Source organism: Mobula hypostoma, chromosome 19, assembly GCF_963921235.1.
Source record: "Mobula hypostoma chromosome 19, sMobHyp1.1, whole genome shotgun sequence".
NCBI lineage: Eukaryota > Metazoa > Chordata > Chondrichthyes > Myliobatiformes > Myliobatidae > Mobula > Mobula hypostoma.
Window position 1 is genome coordinate 41,130,257 of NC_086115.1, and position 20,576 is coordinate 41,150,832.

At 37.8% G+C, this 20,576-nt stretch overlaps 1 protein-coding gene across 1 annotated transcript in view; it reads left to right on the plus strand.

Annotated features, from left to right (window-relative positions):
* LOC134358994 (cilia- and flagella-associated protein 46) overlaps positions 1-20,576 on the plus strand; it is a 194,298-nt gene that overhangs the window by 32,060 nt on the left and 141,662 nt on the right. Inside the window, exons 11-14 of the mRNA XM_063071760.1 lie at positions 625-815; positions 3,845-4,073; positions 5,710-5,827; positions 14,784-14,910. Coding sequence (XP_062927830.1) covers positions 625-815; positions 3,845-4,073; positions 5,710-5,827; positions 14,784-14,910 — 665 coding nt within the window. The remainder of the gene's footprint in view (positions 1-624; positions 816-3,844; positions 4,074-5,709; positions 5,828-14,783; positions 14,911-20,576) is intronic.

A 20,576-nucleotide genomic window follows, 5' to 3' on the forward strand; every position in this document is an offset into this window, starting at 1 on the left:
GTTTGATGCCTCTGGGTCTTGCTGGATGGAGTTCAGATGGATGAGGTAGGGAAGGGTTCTCATTGAAACCCACAAGATACTGGACAGCCTGGATAGAGTGGAAATTTACAAGTTTACAAGTTAACAAATTTCACGACACATGCCGGTGATAATAAACCTGATTTTGATTCTGAAATGGAGAGGGTGTTTCTATTTGAGTCTAGGTTCTGAGGACATAGTCTTAGAGTAAAGATTCACTGTCACAGAGCACTGTGCAGGCTGAGTTTTTTATTTATTGGGTGTATTTAAGACAGGGATTGATAAGTTCTTGATTGGTAAGGGAATTAAGGGTTAGGAAGGAAGGTGGGAAAATAGGTTTTATATTTTAAAAATCAGCCATCTTTCAATGGTGGAGCAGACTCAATGGATTGTATAGTCTTATTCTGCGACTGTACCTGGTGGTCTTATGACTTGCATATTGATATTCAGCAAGGAATATAATGAAATGATATGTTATATTTGATTCACAATTACAAGCTTAAGTTTTCATTCTAATATTGTTTGAACACTTGGATTACAAAATAGCTTTGTATATTTTATATGGAATCTTGTTGTTAACCTGATTTTGCTAATTCCTTTTTATAGCATTCCTTGAGAATAATTAAACGAATAGATCAAGTCCTGCAGAATGCTGTTCGTGAGGGAAATGGAGATCTAATTCAGACTGTTTGTGTGACTCAGTGGAATCTTTGTCTATCTTTGCTTGAACCTAATTTGCGAAAGCATGTATACAAACCACTGGTCAATGTGGCAACAGCTCTTAATGATCTTGATAGGTAACTAGAACTTAAAGCTATTTCTCTTTTTTTAAAAAATCTGTATCAAATATTCTTTGACCAGGTGAAGTAGTTGCACCCTGCAATGCAGTAATGATGAGAAGGATGAACAGGAGTGAATTGGGTTGGAAACCTTGCCACACATTTAATTACTTGTTTCATATGGAAACAGAGATGTTTTGACAACAGTGATCCTGGCAAAGGTGGAGAATGGAAAAAAAAGGAAGACAAAAGGTTTCAATTTTCCCACAGTTTGTATAGCCATCCAGGGTAGAACATACACACCCATGAAATCCTTGGATACGAAAAATATTGAATATCATCAACCTTTAGATTTACTTTATTAGTTTAATATGTGAAGTTAGCATCAGGCAAAAGGTGATGGTTCCAAATTTCTTGAAGTGTTGAAATTAACAATACATAGTTTCATTACTTAGGTTGCTAATTTTGCTGTTACAAACTTTGGATATTGTTCAACAAATATCCAAATAATTCAGTGTTTCAATTTTTAATTTATAGTGCTCTAAGAGTCTCGGAGTCATGCCCTATCATTTGCAACATTTTAGTGAAACAGGATTCTTTCATATAATTCTTGGTGGGCAACTGAATAGATTGAGAATATCGGTCAAATCAGTTCATCAATGTATTTGTTTTCTGCATTACTTTCCACAAAATATGAACATCCTGAAAGTATTTGCATAGCTTATTATTTAAACTAGTATTTTAGCTGTTACTAATTGTTAGAATGGAATGGCATTTCTTCTGAGTCATTGAGAAAAACAGCAAAAGTTAACGGAACTGTCAAGTTAACTGAAAACAATTTTGTTTCCATCTACGTAGGATTTATTCAGTTTTATAATGGATTTTTATATGTGATTTAAAATATTAAAATATGCCATGTTTAAAATACATTCTTCCTATGTATCCGTTCACCAAAGTTATGGAATTCTGAAGCAATAGGAAAAGGGCCCAACCTTAGCTTACAGAAGAATGAAGGATACTGAAATCGAAACAGAGCATGCAGAAAATTTTTAGCACGTCAAGCAGCATCCACGGAATGAGAAATATTTAACATTTCATTAGAAACAGGAAAAAACAATGAGTTAATTTTCAGTAGCAAAGAGGGTGGGTGAGTTATGGTTAGAGCAAAGAATATCTCTGATAGGGTGTGTTCAAATTAATGAATGAGAGAAATTACAAGCACCTTATACTTGTTTTTTTTAAACATTATTCATAGCAAAGTGGTGCGATATGCCCAACAGGCTAAACTATATAAATAGAATAAGAGAAAACTGAGCTAAGTGATAATAGGAAGAAATGGCCAGGTCTCTTGTAGACAAAAAGGAAGATGAATAACCTAAAGTGGGACTATTTGATATTGAATCCAGAAGGCTGCAATGTGCTCAGACAGAAGGTGTTTTTACTTATGCTTGTATTAGGCCTCCGTGTGGCAGTGGAGGAGATCACAAGCAGGAAGGTCAGAGTGGGAGTGGAATGGTAAATTAATCTGGTAGGTAACCAAGAGCTCAAGACACTCATGTGAACTCTATTAACTGATCACTGAATTAGTGTTTGGGTTTCACAAGTGTAGAGTAAACTACCAACACCAGGTACACTCAGGCAACCCCCAAACTATTGGTTGGGAGGGGTTGTTGCATTGCTAGAAATATCACAATTTTTCATAACATGCAGCCATATCATCTGTGCATACATCAAGATTTACTTACTTTCTTCCACTTAAGTTCTTCTTCTGCAAGAGCAAGTTGTATTCCATATCTCATTGTTCGATAGTGATTATGATACTCTAAGGTGAATTTTCATGACCAAAATGGCTGTAATGTGAGGGTCGCTTGCATACTAGATTGGAAGAAGTGTAAGTGAATTGGTGTCATGAGATGAGGAATTGTAAACTATAGAATCATGAAGGTTTGTGGAAGATCATGAAGACACTGAAAAAAGTAGAACTAAGTAAAAGGTTATGCTGCTGAAGTATGAACATACTGTAATTAAAGACATTTGGTTGAAAAGGCCTTATATAATAGGTTGTGCATTTTTTTTGGAGGTTTTTATTGAATGATGAAGATAATGCCTACTGTGCCTCTAGATAGGTGGAGCCCACGCTGTGATATGGGCAGCAGCTTGTCAGCCATTGGAAGGTGGTAAATCAGTAAAAATCCTAGTGATAACTTCCTCTATGGTAAATAGCAGGAAAACACTTCTGCAGTTACCACAGAGAGACATGTTTTGTTTCTTGAAGGACATCATAATTGAAGCATCTCTGAAGTTTGTTGATATCTTTGTCCCTGATATAGATGTTGAGATTGTGGATTAATAGCTGATTGTACATTGCCTGGTTTTAGGATTTCAGTAGTGATACTTTATGCTGCCAAGACTTGGCAAAACGACAATCAATGGATATCAAGTGGAAAATATTTTACTGATTGGAGGCATATCTTCTATGAAGGAAGGTGGTTGTGGTTGTTGGACAGTACTTAGAAACAGCAGTCTTCAATTGCTCCATTGAAGACCTTCATCATAGGCAGTATAATTTAGACCATTTTGGTGGGAGACGGAGTTGACATGCAGCAGCTTGGTATTTTGACACCAAAAGTGCCTGATCACTTCAAAGCTCCCAGAAAGTTCTAGATTGGATTAAGTTATGTGCTCGTTTATGTACAGCCCAGTTTCCTTTTCACATAATAATGTTAAATTGGCCCTGTATTGTAGATATCCAATTTATCTGCAATAATACTCCAAGAAATAATTGGTGACAAATAAAGCTTGTAAATGATCTAAATATGCTTTATATTGTCTATAACAATAACATGTATTGATATGTTTATATAAGCTAACAAAGAAATAATGTTAAATACTTTATGACTATCACAGATTATGGATGAATTTTTACTCTCAAATTCCAAATGTGTGGCTACTCACAAGAATGTGTACTTTTCTGTCATTTCCCAATCTTCCTAATTCTAAAATTATTGCGTTACAAAAGCATTTAATCTTTCTCAAATGTGTTTTAGTTTGTTGATTCAGCTCCGTTGTCAAGTTCACATAGAAATAGCTCAGATTGAGGAAGATGAAAATAGGATAGAAGTGGCCTTGGAACAACTTAAAAAGGCACTTCAAGTAAGTGATAGAGGGCCTTACAAGACTTACATCAAACAAACAATGCACCGTTTGCAGCTGTACTCATCCACTTACAAGTTTCCAAAACTGCCAGAAGATCAAGCCATCCTGATCATTGAACAGGTAAAATGTAGAACATGAGCTGAGCTCATCATACAAAGCAATTTTCATTAGAGACAGAAAGACCAAAAGTAATCTTCCTTTCCACAAGTCTAAAAAACAAGTCCCAACTAATCCAACTTCTCTTTGTAACTCAGTAACTTTGTAAGTTCAGATGCCTGGTTCCCAAAGGTGGAGTTACAAGTAGACAGGGTAATAAAGAAGGCTGTTGGCAGACTGACCTCCATCATACAGGGCAGTGAGTGTAGAGGGTGGGAAGTTATGTTGCAGTTATACAAGACACTGGTGTTCACACTGCTATAGCAACGATGTTATTGAACTGGAAAAAGTGTAGGAAAAAAAATTACAAGGATCTTGCCAGGACTCGAGGGACTGAGTTATAGAGAGAGGCTGGATTGGCTGGGACTTGTTTTCCTTGGAGCCTAGGCAGCTGAGAGGTGATTTAATAGCAGTGTTTAAATTCATGAGGGGTATAGCAGGGTGAATCTACTTAGTCTTTTTCTGAGATATGGGAATAAATAACTACAGTGGATAGATTTAAGGTGAGAGAGGAAGGATTTAATTGGAACGAGGGGTAACATTTTTACACAGGGGGTGTTACAAATATGGAATGAGCTTCCAGAGGAAGTGCTTGAGGCAGGAACTTCGAAAAGGCTGTTGGACAGGTATATGGATAGGAAAAATTTAAAGGGATATGGACCAGATGGACAAATGGGATTAGCTTATTTGGGAATATTGGTTGGCATGGACCAGTTGGGCCTTCATAATGTATGACCTGTTCTTTTGATTTACGGTAAAAGTCTGATAATCTGCTCTCCAATTTTATTGGACATGCCAATGGTTCTGCCTCTGGCTTGCCAGGTGCCAATGTCTGTCTTGTCTTGTGAACATACTGAGGCCCTTGTTCCCATATTCCCTTTGAATTTACTGGGCTCCACTTCTCCCTATTTACAATAATAGTACATATAAAAAATGAATTAAAAGTGTTCTGAGATGTCAAGTTGAATAAGATCTAATATATCAGAAATTTGCTTCTTTAGCTCCACCAAGGTTGCAACCTTGATGAATTAACATTGTTTTTCTTTAAGTAACATTTACAATTTGTGATATATTATCTCAAGAAATTTGTTGCTTTACTAAAGTGAATGAACCATAGGTGTATTTTAACCATGTCAAAAATTACTAAACAGTTCCATAGGAGAGTAACAAATAGGGAAGCTACTTATTATAATTGAGTTTACTTGGAAAATCTATAATTATTTTGGAGCATTAGAAAAATATATCTCATAAATGGGAAAAATACCTATTTTATATGCCAAATGGTATTTTGATGAAAGCAGACTGTTTGTTCTATTGATATATTTGGTCATCATCATAGCTCGTCACACCAGACAGCCAGCCACTCTAGTGTTGTTTGGTTGATGTTGAGCAGGTCAGTGTCTGCTAAATCAGGTGAGAGTGGGCAGTTGTGCAGAACGTGTTCAATGTTCTGCACCCTTTCGCCACACTCACAGGATTCGCTGGTCTTTAAACCCCACTTTACCATATTGTTTTAAAAGGATAAAAGGATATACTGTATTCGGTAATACTATTGTTTCCAAGCAAGTTAACTGAAGAAGATTACTTTCTTGTATTTTAGGTCAAAAGACACAATGACTTGAAATGTGGACAAAACAATCGATCTTTAATGATTAAGGCTGGAGAAGCTCTTGCTCCTAATTTTCAAAAGGTTCTGGATAGTGAAAATAAAGCCAAAAGTGAGTCTGTTATATGGCATTCACTATATGTGTAATTATGGAACATGTGTTCAATGCAGATTTTTTGATATGGAAACAGTAACAGAATTCTGTTTCAGTTTTATCAGTGAAATCAGATAGCAGATTGATTGTCCATATACGCATGTCCATGTTCAACCAGAAATTTATTTCTTGTAACCTGGAGCAGGATTTAACTTTTCATAAACTACCAATTGAATTCCTATATTAATATTAATACAATAATCAGCTACAATAACATTGTAACAATATTGGTGTTTGACTATACATGTATATAATTATGTACATAAAAATCTTTCAGTTCTTTTTTTCATCTACAATTCCTTGGAATGATGCAGTAAAGGATAGAATTACACCACTCTTTACTGAGGCATTCTAAGGAATTGTAATACTGACACAGATTTTTTTTCATTGTGTATTGGTAAAGATAAAGATTAGCTGTTTTGTCACATGTAAAACAAAATAACTAGACATATTGTGAAATGAGTCATTTTGTGTCAACGACAAACACAGTTCAAGAATTGCACTGGGCACAGCCCACAAGTGTCACCACGTTTCTGGTGCCAACATAGCATGCCCACAGCTTATTAACCCTAACCTGTACATCTTTGGAATGTGGGAGAAAACCAGAGCACCAGGTAGAAACCCACATGGTCACAGGGAGAATGTTCGAACTCCTTGCAGACAGCCACAGATATTGTACCCTGATCAGCACTGTAAAGCGATTGCGCTAACTGCTATACTACCGTTAAAGCAAATTCAGCTTTATCTGGAGGAGGCTCATCTTGTTTCACATCATTGGACCTTTATACTAATCACATGCCTCTAGTCTGGAATTGAATCTGAATCTACTGGGAATAGCTAACCACTTGAGACAGGGATTACTCATGTTTTTGAAAATAACACTGAAGCTCTTGGTGGATGAGGTGAAAAGTTGAAGAAATGACCTACCTGTAAGATAGATTGAAAACACTTTGACTTTAAATCCTGTGTAAGGTTAAGATGGTGACAACTGAAGTTGTATCAACTTGAAATGTTAACCACAAATACTGTATGAGTTGTTTCTCAGTTTCCAGCAACTGCAGTTGACTGCTATTCATTTAATTGCTTTGATATTTGCTGAAAGTTAATGTGTGGAAAAAATATCCAAAGAAAATTGTAAAACAGACTAGGATGTAATTACTTATAAATAGCAGTTGAGATAAGGCAGATTTTTAAAATCATATTTGTCAACAGCCAGCAGTAGATGCTACTATGAGCGCAGACGTATTCATAATATTTGCAGATTCTTGTTAACTAAATTAGAAGTACAGTATATATTTGAGTAACCAGTAGGTAAAGTTACTAAAATTAAAACCTTATCTTTAAAATATGTTGGTTTTTAAATGGCTCTCTGAACAGTGTGAAAGCTGAGAATTTCTGTCATGAGTCAATGAGCACCCACAGAAAACCCTTGAAATTTGCATCTGGTTCAAGCCAGTATAAGGATGTAAAAAATATTTTACTGTGATGCTGAGCTAATTCATTCATCACTGTTGTAGATGGAATTCATTTGAAGGATGTGTGGTGCCTTCAAGATGTACATGCACAAAAATCATTTCCTGATAGCATGGATCAACATGGTATAAATCATGTCTGCAGCAATAAAAAAACAATTTACTTCTAAATGCCATATTTAAGATACTTGTACATGAACCATACATAATGTTAAGAGTTATAAATAAACTGCCATCATTTCATTGGTTTATTCTCAGTAGAAGTTGATAGAAATGTAAGGGAGCTAGTATGGAAACTGAAATGAGCATCCTATGTTTTTGACATTACACTGCGGATCAAGACAGCATAGATCGATATTCCCTATACTGTACCTGGAAAATGCAAAAGTAACGCTCAGAAACTGAGAAGGTGTTTTAATTGCAATCACTTGCTTTTTCTTCAAGGATTCCCCGATAATAATGTTTGTCATTTGTAGAGTGCCGAATCAGGTCTGCTTCTGGATGGGTCCTGCTTTCTGATTCTTGTCCTATTTGGTTCCTCAGTTTCATGCTGACTAATATCATTGCTGCTTATCTTTTGTCCTTCATATGTGGTTGTGTTACGTACTTGGAGCAATGCATGTAGTGCATGTATTTTTGCATGTATTTCACATTTTGTGATTTGGACGTGAGGAAACTGATCAATTTTTAATCTGTGTATAGATTGCACAGTACATAAGAAAATTTGCTATGTGATTAAGTTTCTGTGTTTTTAGTCAGAAATTATGTATTAGCCAGAGGAAAGAAATTAAAAGATATCAAGTGATTAAATAAGAAATCTGTGAGAAATACATTTGGATAGGAGATCAAATTAAATTGTGACATTTTAGGATGTCAAATTAGTTGATTGCTTGCTCGATTTCAATTTAGTGATATCACTGTGACAGTCATCATTAAAATCTGGCAAGATAGTCAGGATAGGGAAATGAATGCATCAAGTCATAAATTCAGTAGGAAGCAATGGGAATGTGGTAAAAGTGGCAGAATAAAATTGATGAGTATGGCTAACACTACTCGTTTGTGAAAACATCATGTGCAGTAAACAGGTAGTGGGAATTATGGTTGAAATGAGAAATAGAAAAGAACTTATGACTGTAGGGAAGTATTGCATATCATCTGTGAAGTGCTAGAATGCATAAATGGTGGGATTAGACAGCCTGTAACAAATTCATTGTGATTTCAATTGTAGGTTTTATAATTGCTGTATTCATTAAAATATCCTGATTGGCATGTCAGATAGGTAATAAGTTTCTTCAGTGTGTTGAATATAGTCAACTGCAGCAATATATCATGGAGTCAACAAGAGCAATCTCAAAATAGATCTTGTAATGAATAACAATCTTATCAGTTTAACAGACTATCTTAATAAAGCTAAAATCAACACGTTGTTTTAAAGAAAGTGTGGAACAGCTACTAAATTACCTTCAATGCATTGCGGCAGAATCGCCCAAAGTAAATAGTGCACATCAAAATACATAAAACAACAGAAAATAATTGGGTAGGAACAAAAAAAAACACAGAAGATGCAGTAGACTAGCATCATCTACAGGGAGGACAGCAAAACTCTTGTGTCAAAGACTTAATGGTCTCAATCCCAAAAGTCAACCTTCACTTTGCTTCCACAGTCTGTTTCTTTTGCTTCTAATTCCAGTCTCTGCAGTCTTGGTTGCCTCCTTCCTACCGTTTCAAGTTGGTGTTCTTCTTATCAAAACCTTTGATCTGATGAACGATCATTAATCTGATATCTTAAATTTGTTTCTCTCTCTGCAGATACTGGCTGACCAGCCAAATATTTCCAGCATTTTCCGGTTTTACTTTAGATTATTGAAAATCATTTAAAAGTATTTTAACATGATGCATAAGTACTTAGAAATATTAAAGGCACAAGAACTTTTTTTGACAATTAAAGAAATAAAGCATAACATAAAATCAAATAAGTATAAACAAGAATGGAAAAAAAACAGATTCATTCAAATGGGGGATAATATACGTACAGTGAAAAGAGCTAAACACATGGATAAAGCAAAGGAAAGATGACTAGCAAGGTATGAGCGATATTAAACAAAAAATTACATTTAGTTTATGTCAAACAACATTGTTGAAGGCAAAATTAGAATGTTGTAATTGGAAGGATAAGACAGGGTGTCTTACAATGACTAATATTAGAGTCCTATCTTTGACTGCGTCTAATTCCAATTTAGATGACAATCACATTGACATATATATATATATATATATGTATGTATGTTTGCTAACAGGTGTAATAAATTAACAGAGTTAATGAGTTTGGCAAAAGGCTGTCAGTTCAGCTAAATTAAGAACATCGAATTTCAAACAGGAATAGAGCATTCAGACCATTATGCCTGTTACCCCATTCAACAGAGCCCTTGACTCATCTTCTGGCTCAACATCGCTTTCTAGCATTAAGCCCATCTCTCTGTTTGATTGATATATTTTAGGATTTTCAGCAAATGATTAAGACAGCCCTTGGGTAGAGAACTCCAATGATTCATTACCCTTTGTACCAAGAATAGTTTTCCTCACTTCTGCACTGAATCACCAATTTCTTATTTTTAGACCGCTCCGAATTCTGGATTCCCCATCAGAGACACCATCAACCATGATGCTGTCAAAACCCTCTAGCATTTTTGATGTTTCAATTAGATCTTCTACCAATCTTTTAATCTTAGAAAGTATAGAGCCAGTCTCCTTGTTGTATTTTCTGTCAAATTCTCCATCCCAGTAATCAAACTGTTGAGGCTTTACTGCACTCCTTTTATCTTCTTTACGTAGAGAGACCAAATCTGTACAACATATTCCAGATGCAATTTACCAGGGCTACATATTATGGGAGTAAGATATTTTTCCCCTTGTACTACTAAAGTGGATAAATCCCAGGACTTGATGGGATATACTTAATGTTGTTGAGAGAAGTAAGATTTGAGATTTCTGGGGCTTTCCATCTTTGGGTCCACTCTAACCACAGGTGAGGTCCTGGAGGATTGGCAAATAGCTAATATGGTTCTGTTATTCATGAAAGGAAGTAGGGGTAATCCTGAAAAATATAGACTGGTGAGTCTCATACACTATCAGTGGTAGGAAGGTTACTGGAGAGGATTTTTAGGGATATATTTATTAGCACTGTAAGAACCATGACCTAATATGAGACAGCCTTCTCCCTCTGTCCCTCTGACTATGCCCCTTGCCCATCCTCTGGTTTCCCCCCACCCCCCGTCTTTCTCCCCGGACCTCCTGTCCCATGATCCTCTCATATCTCCTTTGCCAATCACCTGTCCAGCTCTTGGCTCCATCCCTCCCCCTCCTGTCTTCTCCTATCATTTTGGATCTCCCCCTTCCCCTCCCACTTTCAAATCTCTTACTAACTCTTCCTTCAGTTAGTCCTGACGAAGGGTCTCGGCCTGAAACATCGACTGTACCTCTTCCTAGAGATGCTGCCTGGCCTGCTGCGTTCACCAGCAACTTTGATGTGTTGTTGGATGAAAATGTTAATGGGTGGGTTAGTAAGTTTGCAGCTGATACAAAGATTGATGGGGTTTTAGAAAACTTAACAGATTGCCAAAGGATGTAGATCAATTGCATAAATAGACAGAGTTTAATCTGACCAAATGTGAGATGTTGCACTTTAGGAGACCAAGTGTAATGGGACAGTATACAGTGAATGGCAAGACTAATACTGTTGATGAGCAGAGGGATCTTGGGTTCCAAGTCCATAGCTCCCTGGAAGTGACTGCACAGGTTGATAGGGTGGTGAAGGAGACACGTGGTATAGAAACGTAGAAGCATAGAAAATAGGTGCAGGAGTAGGCCATTTGGCCCTTTGAGCCTGCACCGCCATTCAGTATGATCATGGCTGATCATCCAACTCCGAACCCTGTACCAGCCTTCTCTCCATACCCCCTGATCCCTTTAGCCACAAGGGCCATATCTAACTCCCTCTTAACTATAGCCAGTGAACTGGCCTCAACTATTTCCTGTGGTAGAGAATTCCACAGATTCACCACTCTCTGTGTGAAGAGGTTTTTCCTAATCTCGGTCCTAAAAGGCTTCCCCTTTATCCTCAAACTGTGACCCCTCGTTCTGGACTTCCCCAACATCGGGAACAATCTTCCTGCATCTAGCCTGTGCAATCCCTTTAGGATTCTATACGTTTCAATAAGATCCCCCCTCAATCTTCTAAATTCCAACGAGTATAAGCCTAGTCGATCCAGTCTTTCCTCATATGAAAGTCCTGCCATCCCAGGAATCAATCAAAATATGCTTGCCTATATTAGCTGAGGCATGTTCCTGTGTTATATGTTCTATGTTCTGCGTTCTAAGTCTTCCAGCAATAAAGGCTGACATGTCATTTGCCTTTTCAATTGCTTGCTATTGCTTGCATGTTAACATTTCATGGTGCATGTGCAAGGGCATCCAGATTCCTTTAAACACCAATACTATTCAATCCACCATCGTTTAAAACAGTACTCCGCATTTCTATGTTTTCTACCTGAATGAATTACCTCATATTTTCCTACATTGTATTCTATTTACCACATCTTGTTTATTGATATATTGGATTCTGGTTAATTGGGACACATTGAAGCCAGTACATTTTGGCCAAATCAAGTGGCTGCCCCAAATAGGTGAAGTTTCATGGAAATAGCGAAAAAGGTATAGAAAAAGACAAATTACTGTTTAACTAAGTAACAAATTGTGTATTTACATGAAATATAGGACAAATTGGAACACTACCAATACTGCTACAGTATTATAAAACTGTGTATTAGTTCCTAATAGTTATTGATGGAGGAATTCATCCAGTGTAAGCTGCCGTGTTCTTTTAATTGACTGTAAATGAAGAAAATCAGCGCAGTCACCTAGTGCAAATAATGGACAGTCACAGATATTGCTTTCGATCTTCATTGTCATTGTAACTTTCAAAATGATTGTTGTTACCTTCAAATTCCTCATTGTTCCAAGTAGTGAAATTGTTTCCTTTTTACTCCCGGTTATTTCTGGCATCTCCAAGCCTCAATACTTGAAATCATAATGAGCAAAACTTGAATTGTCTTGCTTCTTATTTCTTTCCAACTAGCAGTGACAAATATCACTGCTTTTTGAACAGAAACACATGTAACTTATGCTATTTAAAAACTGTTTGCTCTAAGCACAGTGTAGTGTCTAACTGCCAAACAAGTGCATACAAGTGACATTAGTTCAGCAACAGTTTCCTGTCCAATTAAGTGGCATGGTGTCCCAAATAAACAAAGGGAATCCCTGTTATTTTCTCAATTAGTTTTTTATTTTTTAAGAGTTTTCCAAATAAGTGGCTGCCCAGATTAACTGATGGCCCAATTAATCTGAATCCATTACAATGTTACTGATAATGTCTTCTTATTTCTTGTTTGATTAATTAATTTAATTTAATTTCTTCCAGTGCTATGATGGTATTGGTACACACAACTTCAAATATGCGGATTAGTTTTTGAATCACTTTTCCTTTTCTTTCAGTTTCTGACATCAGTGATAATATTTTCTTTGTAGTGTTACGTGATTGGCAACAATGAATATATCGAGTCAGGATTTATAAACAAACATTTATTAAACCCCGATAAACAATGGAAAAAAAAACAAAAACCCTAACCGGAAGTAAACAGCTATGCGGCCATTCAGTAAACCACTACTCAGTACTAGTTCTTAAATCGATAAATGCGAAACCAGTTCTTAAAGCGATAAATTCAAACACAGTTCCTCAAATGGTAAATTTTAAAGTCCAAGAGATTTATATAGTCAACTAGGAGAGACTTACATGAAGTAACGAATTCCTTGAAGACACAACGTCACTGCCACTCCCAGTCGGATCCTGCCTTGTCCACAGGATTCACAACAACGGAAATAAAATGGTTTTAAAAGCACTGACCTTCCCCTTCTGTAGAATAGATCTTGCACAGCCTTTTCTGCTTCCTTTGTAGCAGAGGCTATCTCATGCAGATCACTCTTTCTTGAACGAATTCAATAAGGGTCGATCCTTTCCAAACCCATTGAACAACATCTTCAGGGTCCCGTCTTCACTCTCCAATGTTACTGAAAAGATACATTAACAAACCTGGCAGTGATTGGTCAAATGCCGGCTCAGACTTCTGTACCTTACATTAGAACATAAAACTCCGTTTAAAATCAAAACTGTGTCGTAATGCAAATAAGCAGCGGAGTGGAGTATCGCATTGACATTCTAACTGGAAAACTAACTGCGTCAGCAGAGGTCTTCCCTTTTATACCTGTGGTGAACATGTCATCACGTGACCTCACCGGTGGGAAAATTACATCAGATGACCTCCAAAAGATGATTACATCATTCTCACAAGAAAGTCACAAGATCTCCTTGAGGCATGTAACAGTAGAAAAGTTCTTGTCTGTTAGGGATATAAATTGCTTTATGTATGATGATAATTTTTAAATTAAATTTTGAATTATAAAAAATAGTTATACTATAATTCCATAATTTATGTAATCTTAAATTATATTGGATTGGCAAGAACCAATTTAACTTTTCTGATTTTTTCATTGGGACAGATTATCGTCAATGCGGCTTGTCACCAGCACTAACTGCATTTACTATTCTGAGGCTTTTTATGTGCCCAGTGAGTTCAGTCCTACAGGAGGTTTTGCTGCTGCAGCTGTCCCACAGGTTTGTCAGCAGCAGCAAGCCTCACATGTATATCTTGTTGCCTGCTGCCAAAGGCCTTTGAACTGTTTCTGATGATCAGAGAAGTTTAAAAAAAAAGTTCAAAAGGATATAATAATAATAATATTATTATAATAATAATGAAAATAATTGAAAGCCATAAAAATAATAAGGTATAAGCAGTGGCTGTGCTACACGTACCTGGCCTAAGTAATATGATAAAGTGGAGAACAGATAAATTGTAAGTGACTTCAAGCATATTCCCTTCTTTGGTGTTAGCATAAGCTGGCATGGAAGCCAAGAAATTCGAGCTGGGATTTGCTACAGGTCTGCTAGCTAAAAAATAGTACACAAAGGTCTAGTATGGGACATTATTGAGTGTAGTTCACAGGATACTGTGTTTTTTTTTACTGTAAGCCCATAGATGTACAAAGTCTTTAACTGCCACCAACACAGCTAGTTTTATAAATATGAAGTTTCAAATGCAATTTTTTTTTACTGATTTACAATATAAATGTGTGATTACTTCTAGCTAATTTCATCTACTTTTGGTATATTAAATTAATTTAAATAATAAATAACTAAATTAGTGACAATGCAAAATAGTGTTTAATAGTTTTTAACTCATTACACTGTCAAATCCCCAAGGGATAGTATACAATTAACTAATGAAGTTCACAGGATATCTCTACTGATGCTATTGTGTTATACTTTCCAGTTTTTGTAGGCCGTGGTAACACAGGCCTAATTGGTTTACTTGCTGCCAAAGTTCAAAATTACATGAATTGTATACAGAAGAGCAAAGGTCACTTGGAAAGACTTGAAGATGCAAATGATAAATTGAGGTAGGTGAAGTAACTCCAGTGCCTGGAAATGGAGATGAGATGAGATGCTATGCACCTTTTATCTTGAAAACTTGCTTGAAAATTAGAGTTACTGACAACAGTTTCATTTCAAAGTTTGAACCAGCTAAAAAAGTTACAAGTGATGGTAAATTATAAATACAATATTAAATCCTGACCAAGTGGAAATATTCAGCGCTTGTTTAGTGTTTGATATCAAGAAATCTTATTGGAGAGCTAAATTTTCTTCTGGTGTTTTCCAAATGAAAGATCAGATTATGTACAATGAGAGGGTATCAAAAAGCATTGTCATTATCAAAGTGCTCATATACCAAATTTCTTAAACTGATTTTATTGACCTGCAAGGTGCTGTGCACTATGGTGAGGGTAGGGATTTGGGATGGGGGGAGTTAGGGGTACAAAGGACCTAGATGTATCGAAATGTGGGGAGAATGTTCCATAGATGTAACTCAGATAGATTTTCAGCAGGAATTGGAACCATTGAGTTCAAGTGAAGACACCTGGCGGTTCATGGAGGTGGGCAGAAATAGGGTGAGTGATTGGTTTTGAACGAGGATTGGACTGTTGTTTAGGTTGCTGGGTGGGAGATTGGTAAGGGGGAGAATGGCCAGAGGTCACTTAGAGGTGGGTGGTAAGTTTAACAGTAGGCATAAACTTTCCTTAAAGGGCACCAACCTGAGCAGAGTTCCTGTCTTGTGAGTTGTTCAGCCATGACCTTTTAAGTATCAATGAAACAGACCTTGCAAATGCCATTATGGCCTCTTCCATGATGACTGGCCTGCTCGATCCAAGGCTCATGCTTGCTTGGATCAAATCAAGGAAATATTGAGGAATTGTGCATTGGATGGCACCGCCTATTTATAGAATTGGCTGTTTCTAATACTGTACATAAAATGCACAGAGGGCTCAGGGAAAAAAAACCCCTGCAGTTTTTATGGAACTCACAATAAATGTATATTTTTTAATTTGCAGTGGATTTTTATTCTTGAAATAATAATATGGTGCACAGTTCAGTTTCCATACTGCAACTTTTCTTGTTTACTATTTTATCTTCTTACCCATTAGTCTATCTAGTGTTCTTATCGTGAAGAAGTAGAGTTATTCTCTAAATGATTATGATGAAAATATTATTTCCCTTAATCATTCTAATATCTTTATGAACTTAAGGGCTTTGCATGTTTAAAAGTTGATCTAATGGTGTATAAACTGTTTATTGTATGGAATATTTAGGATATATAATTCAAAGGTTGAAATATTAGTTGCTGCATCAATAGTTGCAGTATTTTTTAAATCTAAATTGGGTCCTTAATATTTTGAAAATTATCCAAACTTAGTGGAAAGAACCATATAAATTAAAGAATGTAATTGCTGGATATAAAGCAATAAAATATGAAGTCTTTAAGAGATGAGGCTAACTAAGAGAAATGCTAGAAAGATATTGTTGGGATTTTTGAGTAATGGCAGGATTGAAATTCTCTTGAATAGATCAGATATTTGAGGTAAATTAAGGCGATAGGACAAGAGGGTATTCATTAAAAATGATAAAATATCCTCAGTTAGAGGAGGTTCCTTTTACAGAGAAATGTGAACTCCTAGGAAAACAAATCTGAAGCATATAATGGTTAAATACAAGAGAGCAAAGGGAATCAACAGCCTCTTGTGACAAGAGGTCAAGAAGACATTTTCATACAGATATTAAGCTGCCAACTATATGAGAGCTTGGTGGTTACAGACATGAATTCTTAATATATTTTTCTGAAGTTTTGTATTCACTAGTGGAAATGGTAATTTATTGGGCAAAAGCTGGTTCACAGTTGCATTGTTTTCTGTGTTTGTTGGCTGAGTCTCAATTATTTCTCTTGCCCTTTTCACATATTCAAAAAACAAGAATTGTCTAAGTCTGGTTTCCTCAAAGCTATTTCAATCTGCTGAAGATGCAGTGGAAACAGTTACTTTACACAACAAGTGAAATTTTAAAACTTTGGGAAGGAAAAGGTTCAAGGAAGTTCCCAGCCCAATGAATATTGATTATTGGCAATTTAAGAAATAAAATCTTATTTTACATACAAGAGAAAATCTGCAGATGCTAGAAATCCAAATGCACAAACAATGCTACAGAAACTCAATAGGTCAGGCAGCATTATGTAAAAGAGTACAGTGTACGTTTCGGGCTGAGATCCTTCATCAGGACTGGAGAAACAAAGATGAGGAGTCAGTGTAAGAAGGTGGGGAGGGGAGGAACAAACACAAGGTGAAAGGTGAAACTAGGAGGGGGACAGGGGTGAAGTAAAGAGCTAGGAAATCAATTGGTGAAAGAGATAAAGCTCTGGAGAAGGGGGAATCTGATAGGAGAGGACAGAAGGGCATGGAAGAAGGGGAAGGGGGAGGAGCACCAGAGGGAGGTGATGGGCAGGTAAGGAGATAAGGTGAGAGTGTGAAAGGGGAATGGGGTGGGGTGCATTACCGGAAGTTTGAGAAATTGATGTTCATGCCATCAGGTTGGAGGCTGCCTGATGGAATATAAGCTGTTGCTCCTCTAACCTGAGTGTGACCTCATTGCGATAGTAGAGAAGACAATGGACTGACATGTCAGAATAGGAACGGGAAGTGGAATTGAAATGGGTGGCCATTGGGAGATCCCCCTTTTTCTGGTGAACAGCGTTATCGGTGCTTGACAAAGCAGTCTCCCAATCTACGTCGGGTCTCAACGACATACTGGAGGCCCCACCAAGAGCACTGGATATAGTAAATGACCTAAACAGGCCCACAGGTGAAGTGTTGCCTCATATGGAAGGACTGTTTGGGGCCCTGAATGTTAGTGAGGGAGAAGATGTAGGGGGCAGGTGAGGCACTTGTTCCGCATGCAAGGATAAGTGGCAGGAGGGAGACCAGTGGGAATGGACAAGGGAGTCGCGTAGGGATCAATATCTGCAGAAAGTGGGGGGTGGGAAACATGTGCTTGGTGATGGAAGCCGTTGGAGATGACAGAAGTTCTGGAGAATTATGTGCTGGACATGGAGGCTGGTGGGGTGGTAGATAAGGAGAAGAGGAACCCTATCACTGGTGGGTTGATGGGAGGATGGGCTGAGAGTAGATGTGCACGAAATGAAAGAGATGCAGTTGAGGGCAGTGTTGATGGTGGAGGAAGGGAAGCCCCTTTCTTTGATGGAGGGCATCTCCTTAGTTCTGGAATGGAAAGCCTTATCCTGAGAGCAGATGCAGCAGAGACAGAGGAATTGAAAGAGGTGGATAGCATTTTTACAAGTAACAGGGAGGAAAGAGGTATAGTCCAGGTCAAGCTCAACATTTCGGACAGCCAGGCCAATAAGGCTCCAAGATTGGCAGGAAATTTTGGATGGTCTATTTATGTTGTGACACAGGTTTTCACTGGTCCTTTATATTTTAAGGGGTTAATGGGAGTAGGGTTTTCTTATTCTGTTAAAGAATTATCTTTGATGGAGCTGTAATCTTTGTTACCAATACCACTACTCCTCATTAGCCAGAAAATTTAAAAGGCACTTATGGGAAATTCATAAAGCCTGGGATCTAGCATACGTTTTAAGAATTTAAGTCTTGATTTATGAATAATGAGTTGAACTTCATTACATATCAAATAGAATCATACAATACAGAAATGGGAACTTCCAACCCATCTTATTCATGCTGACCATGATGCCTATCTATGCTAATCCCATTTGCTGCATTAGGCCTGTATACTTCTTTGCCTTTACTATCTAACTGTCTTTTATAAGTTGTAATTATACCTAGCTCCACCAACTTCTCTGGCAACTCCTTCCAGGCAAACACCAACCTCCGTATGAAAATCTTACTCTTCAGATCTCTTCTAAATGTCACCCTACTCCCCTTAAACCCATGCCATCAAGTTCTGGTCTCCTCTGCCCCAGGATAAAGACTTGATGAAAATTTTGTAGCAATTAAAAGGAACAGCAGAAAAGAAGTTGGATGCAACGAGAGATGTCATCTACTGCTATTGGGAAGAGCAGTTTAGAGTCAATGCAAGGAAGAGTGGAAAAACATCACCGCCACCAATAAAGTCCAGGAGGCAGCAGGAGATTGAGTTACTGGTTTGAGAAGGGAAACTGCTGAGGAAACAGGGGAAAAAAGTCCTAGATAGTGAGAGGGAAGGCATCAACTAACTTCAAGCAGACATCAAGAACCAGCTGACAAAGTTGAGAAGAGCTGAGAATCTAAGGAAGCTGCGCAGAAAAAAAGAACAAATAAGAACACAGTTCTACAAAGACCTTTTTAAGTTCAGTGAAGGTCTCTTCACACTGGAAAAAAAAGTGGAACATTGAAAACATCAAAGCAGGAACTGGAATAGCACCTAGAAAAGGCAGGAACATATGATCATTCCATCCGATATCCTGCCATTTCAGCCCCCCATTTACCACCTGGATTTTGACCCTCCATAATGGAGAGAAGTGGAGAAGGTAGTCTGACGGGCAAGAATGGCAAGTGCTCCCAGGCCTAATGGAGTACCATATAGGTTTTATAAGAATGCACCAGACGTCTTGCGGTTTCTCTGGATGCTTATGAGGGTAGTGTGGCAGAGGCAAATAATACCCAAATTGTGGTGAAGGGCTGGCGGTATTCTGATTCCAAAAGAAAATTATGCAGAAAGCATCAGTCAGTTTTGACTAATCTGCCCTCTGAACACTGGGGGGAAAATCTTCACTCTAATAGCACAGAGGCTGGCCAGCTACCTGGAGAAAAACAAGTACATTGACATATCTGTACAGAAAGCAGGAATTCCAGAGTTCTTTGGGTGTTTGGAACATACAAACATGATATGGCACCAGATCCAAGCAGCTAGGAAGGACAAAATAAATCTCTATGTGTTCATCCAGGACCTCACCAAAGCATTTGGCTCAATTCTCCATGCACTCCTCTGGGAAGCATTTGAACTTCTGCCGGATACCAGGCCCCATCACAATGCGAGGGAAGTTGTGCTTTCAAGACCTTCAGACCTTCACAACAGCTGATTTTACCACAACCTGGCAGAGACTGGATGTAAGCATTATGGCAGGTTGCAGTATATCACCCCTAGCCTTCACAGTGGCCATGGAGGTCATTATCAGGGCTTCACGATGGGTGGTAGGTGGTGATAGTGCGCATGCGCCGGTCGTGCATGCAGCCTGTTACAGCCGTTCCGATCGGATTCTTACCTTTTTCTTCTTACTTTTTAACTTACGTTATTTTTTGTATTTTTTTTTCACAGTAACATGTTGAAGCTGCACCCTCTGTAACATGCTGGTAGAGAGAGTTTTATTTGGGTTTTTAGCGCTGGAAATAGTTACATCCGGACACATCTCATTAGCGGGACAGAAGCATGGTCGCATTGTTTATTCCAGGGACCAGCTGCTTGCGCTAATGCTGGCTGGTTTAGCGAGCAGAGCGGTGGACACCCCTGCTAAAATCTGGAGGAAAACACGCACAGGATGCAGAGGGGATCACAAAGTCAAGGAAAGAAGACCGGGTCGAGACAACAGAGACTTATGGAGAAGAGGAGTTCGGTGGGTAATAAAATGGACGAGTTCACGGCGCTAGCCAGGTGTCAGAGAATATTTTGGGAGTGCAGTGTTATGTGTTTCACTGGAACGGGTCTGCACAAGGACATACCCGATCAA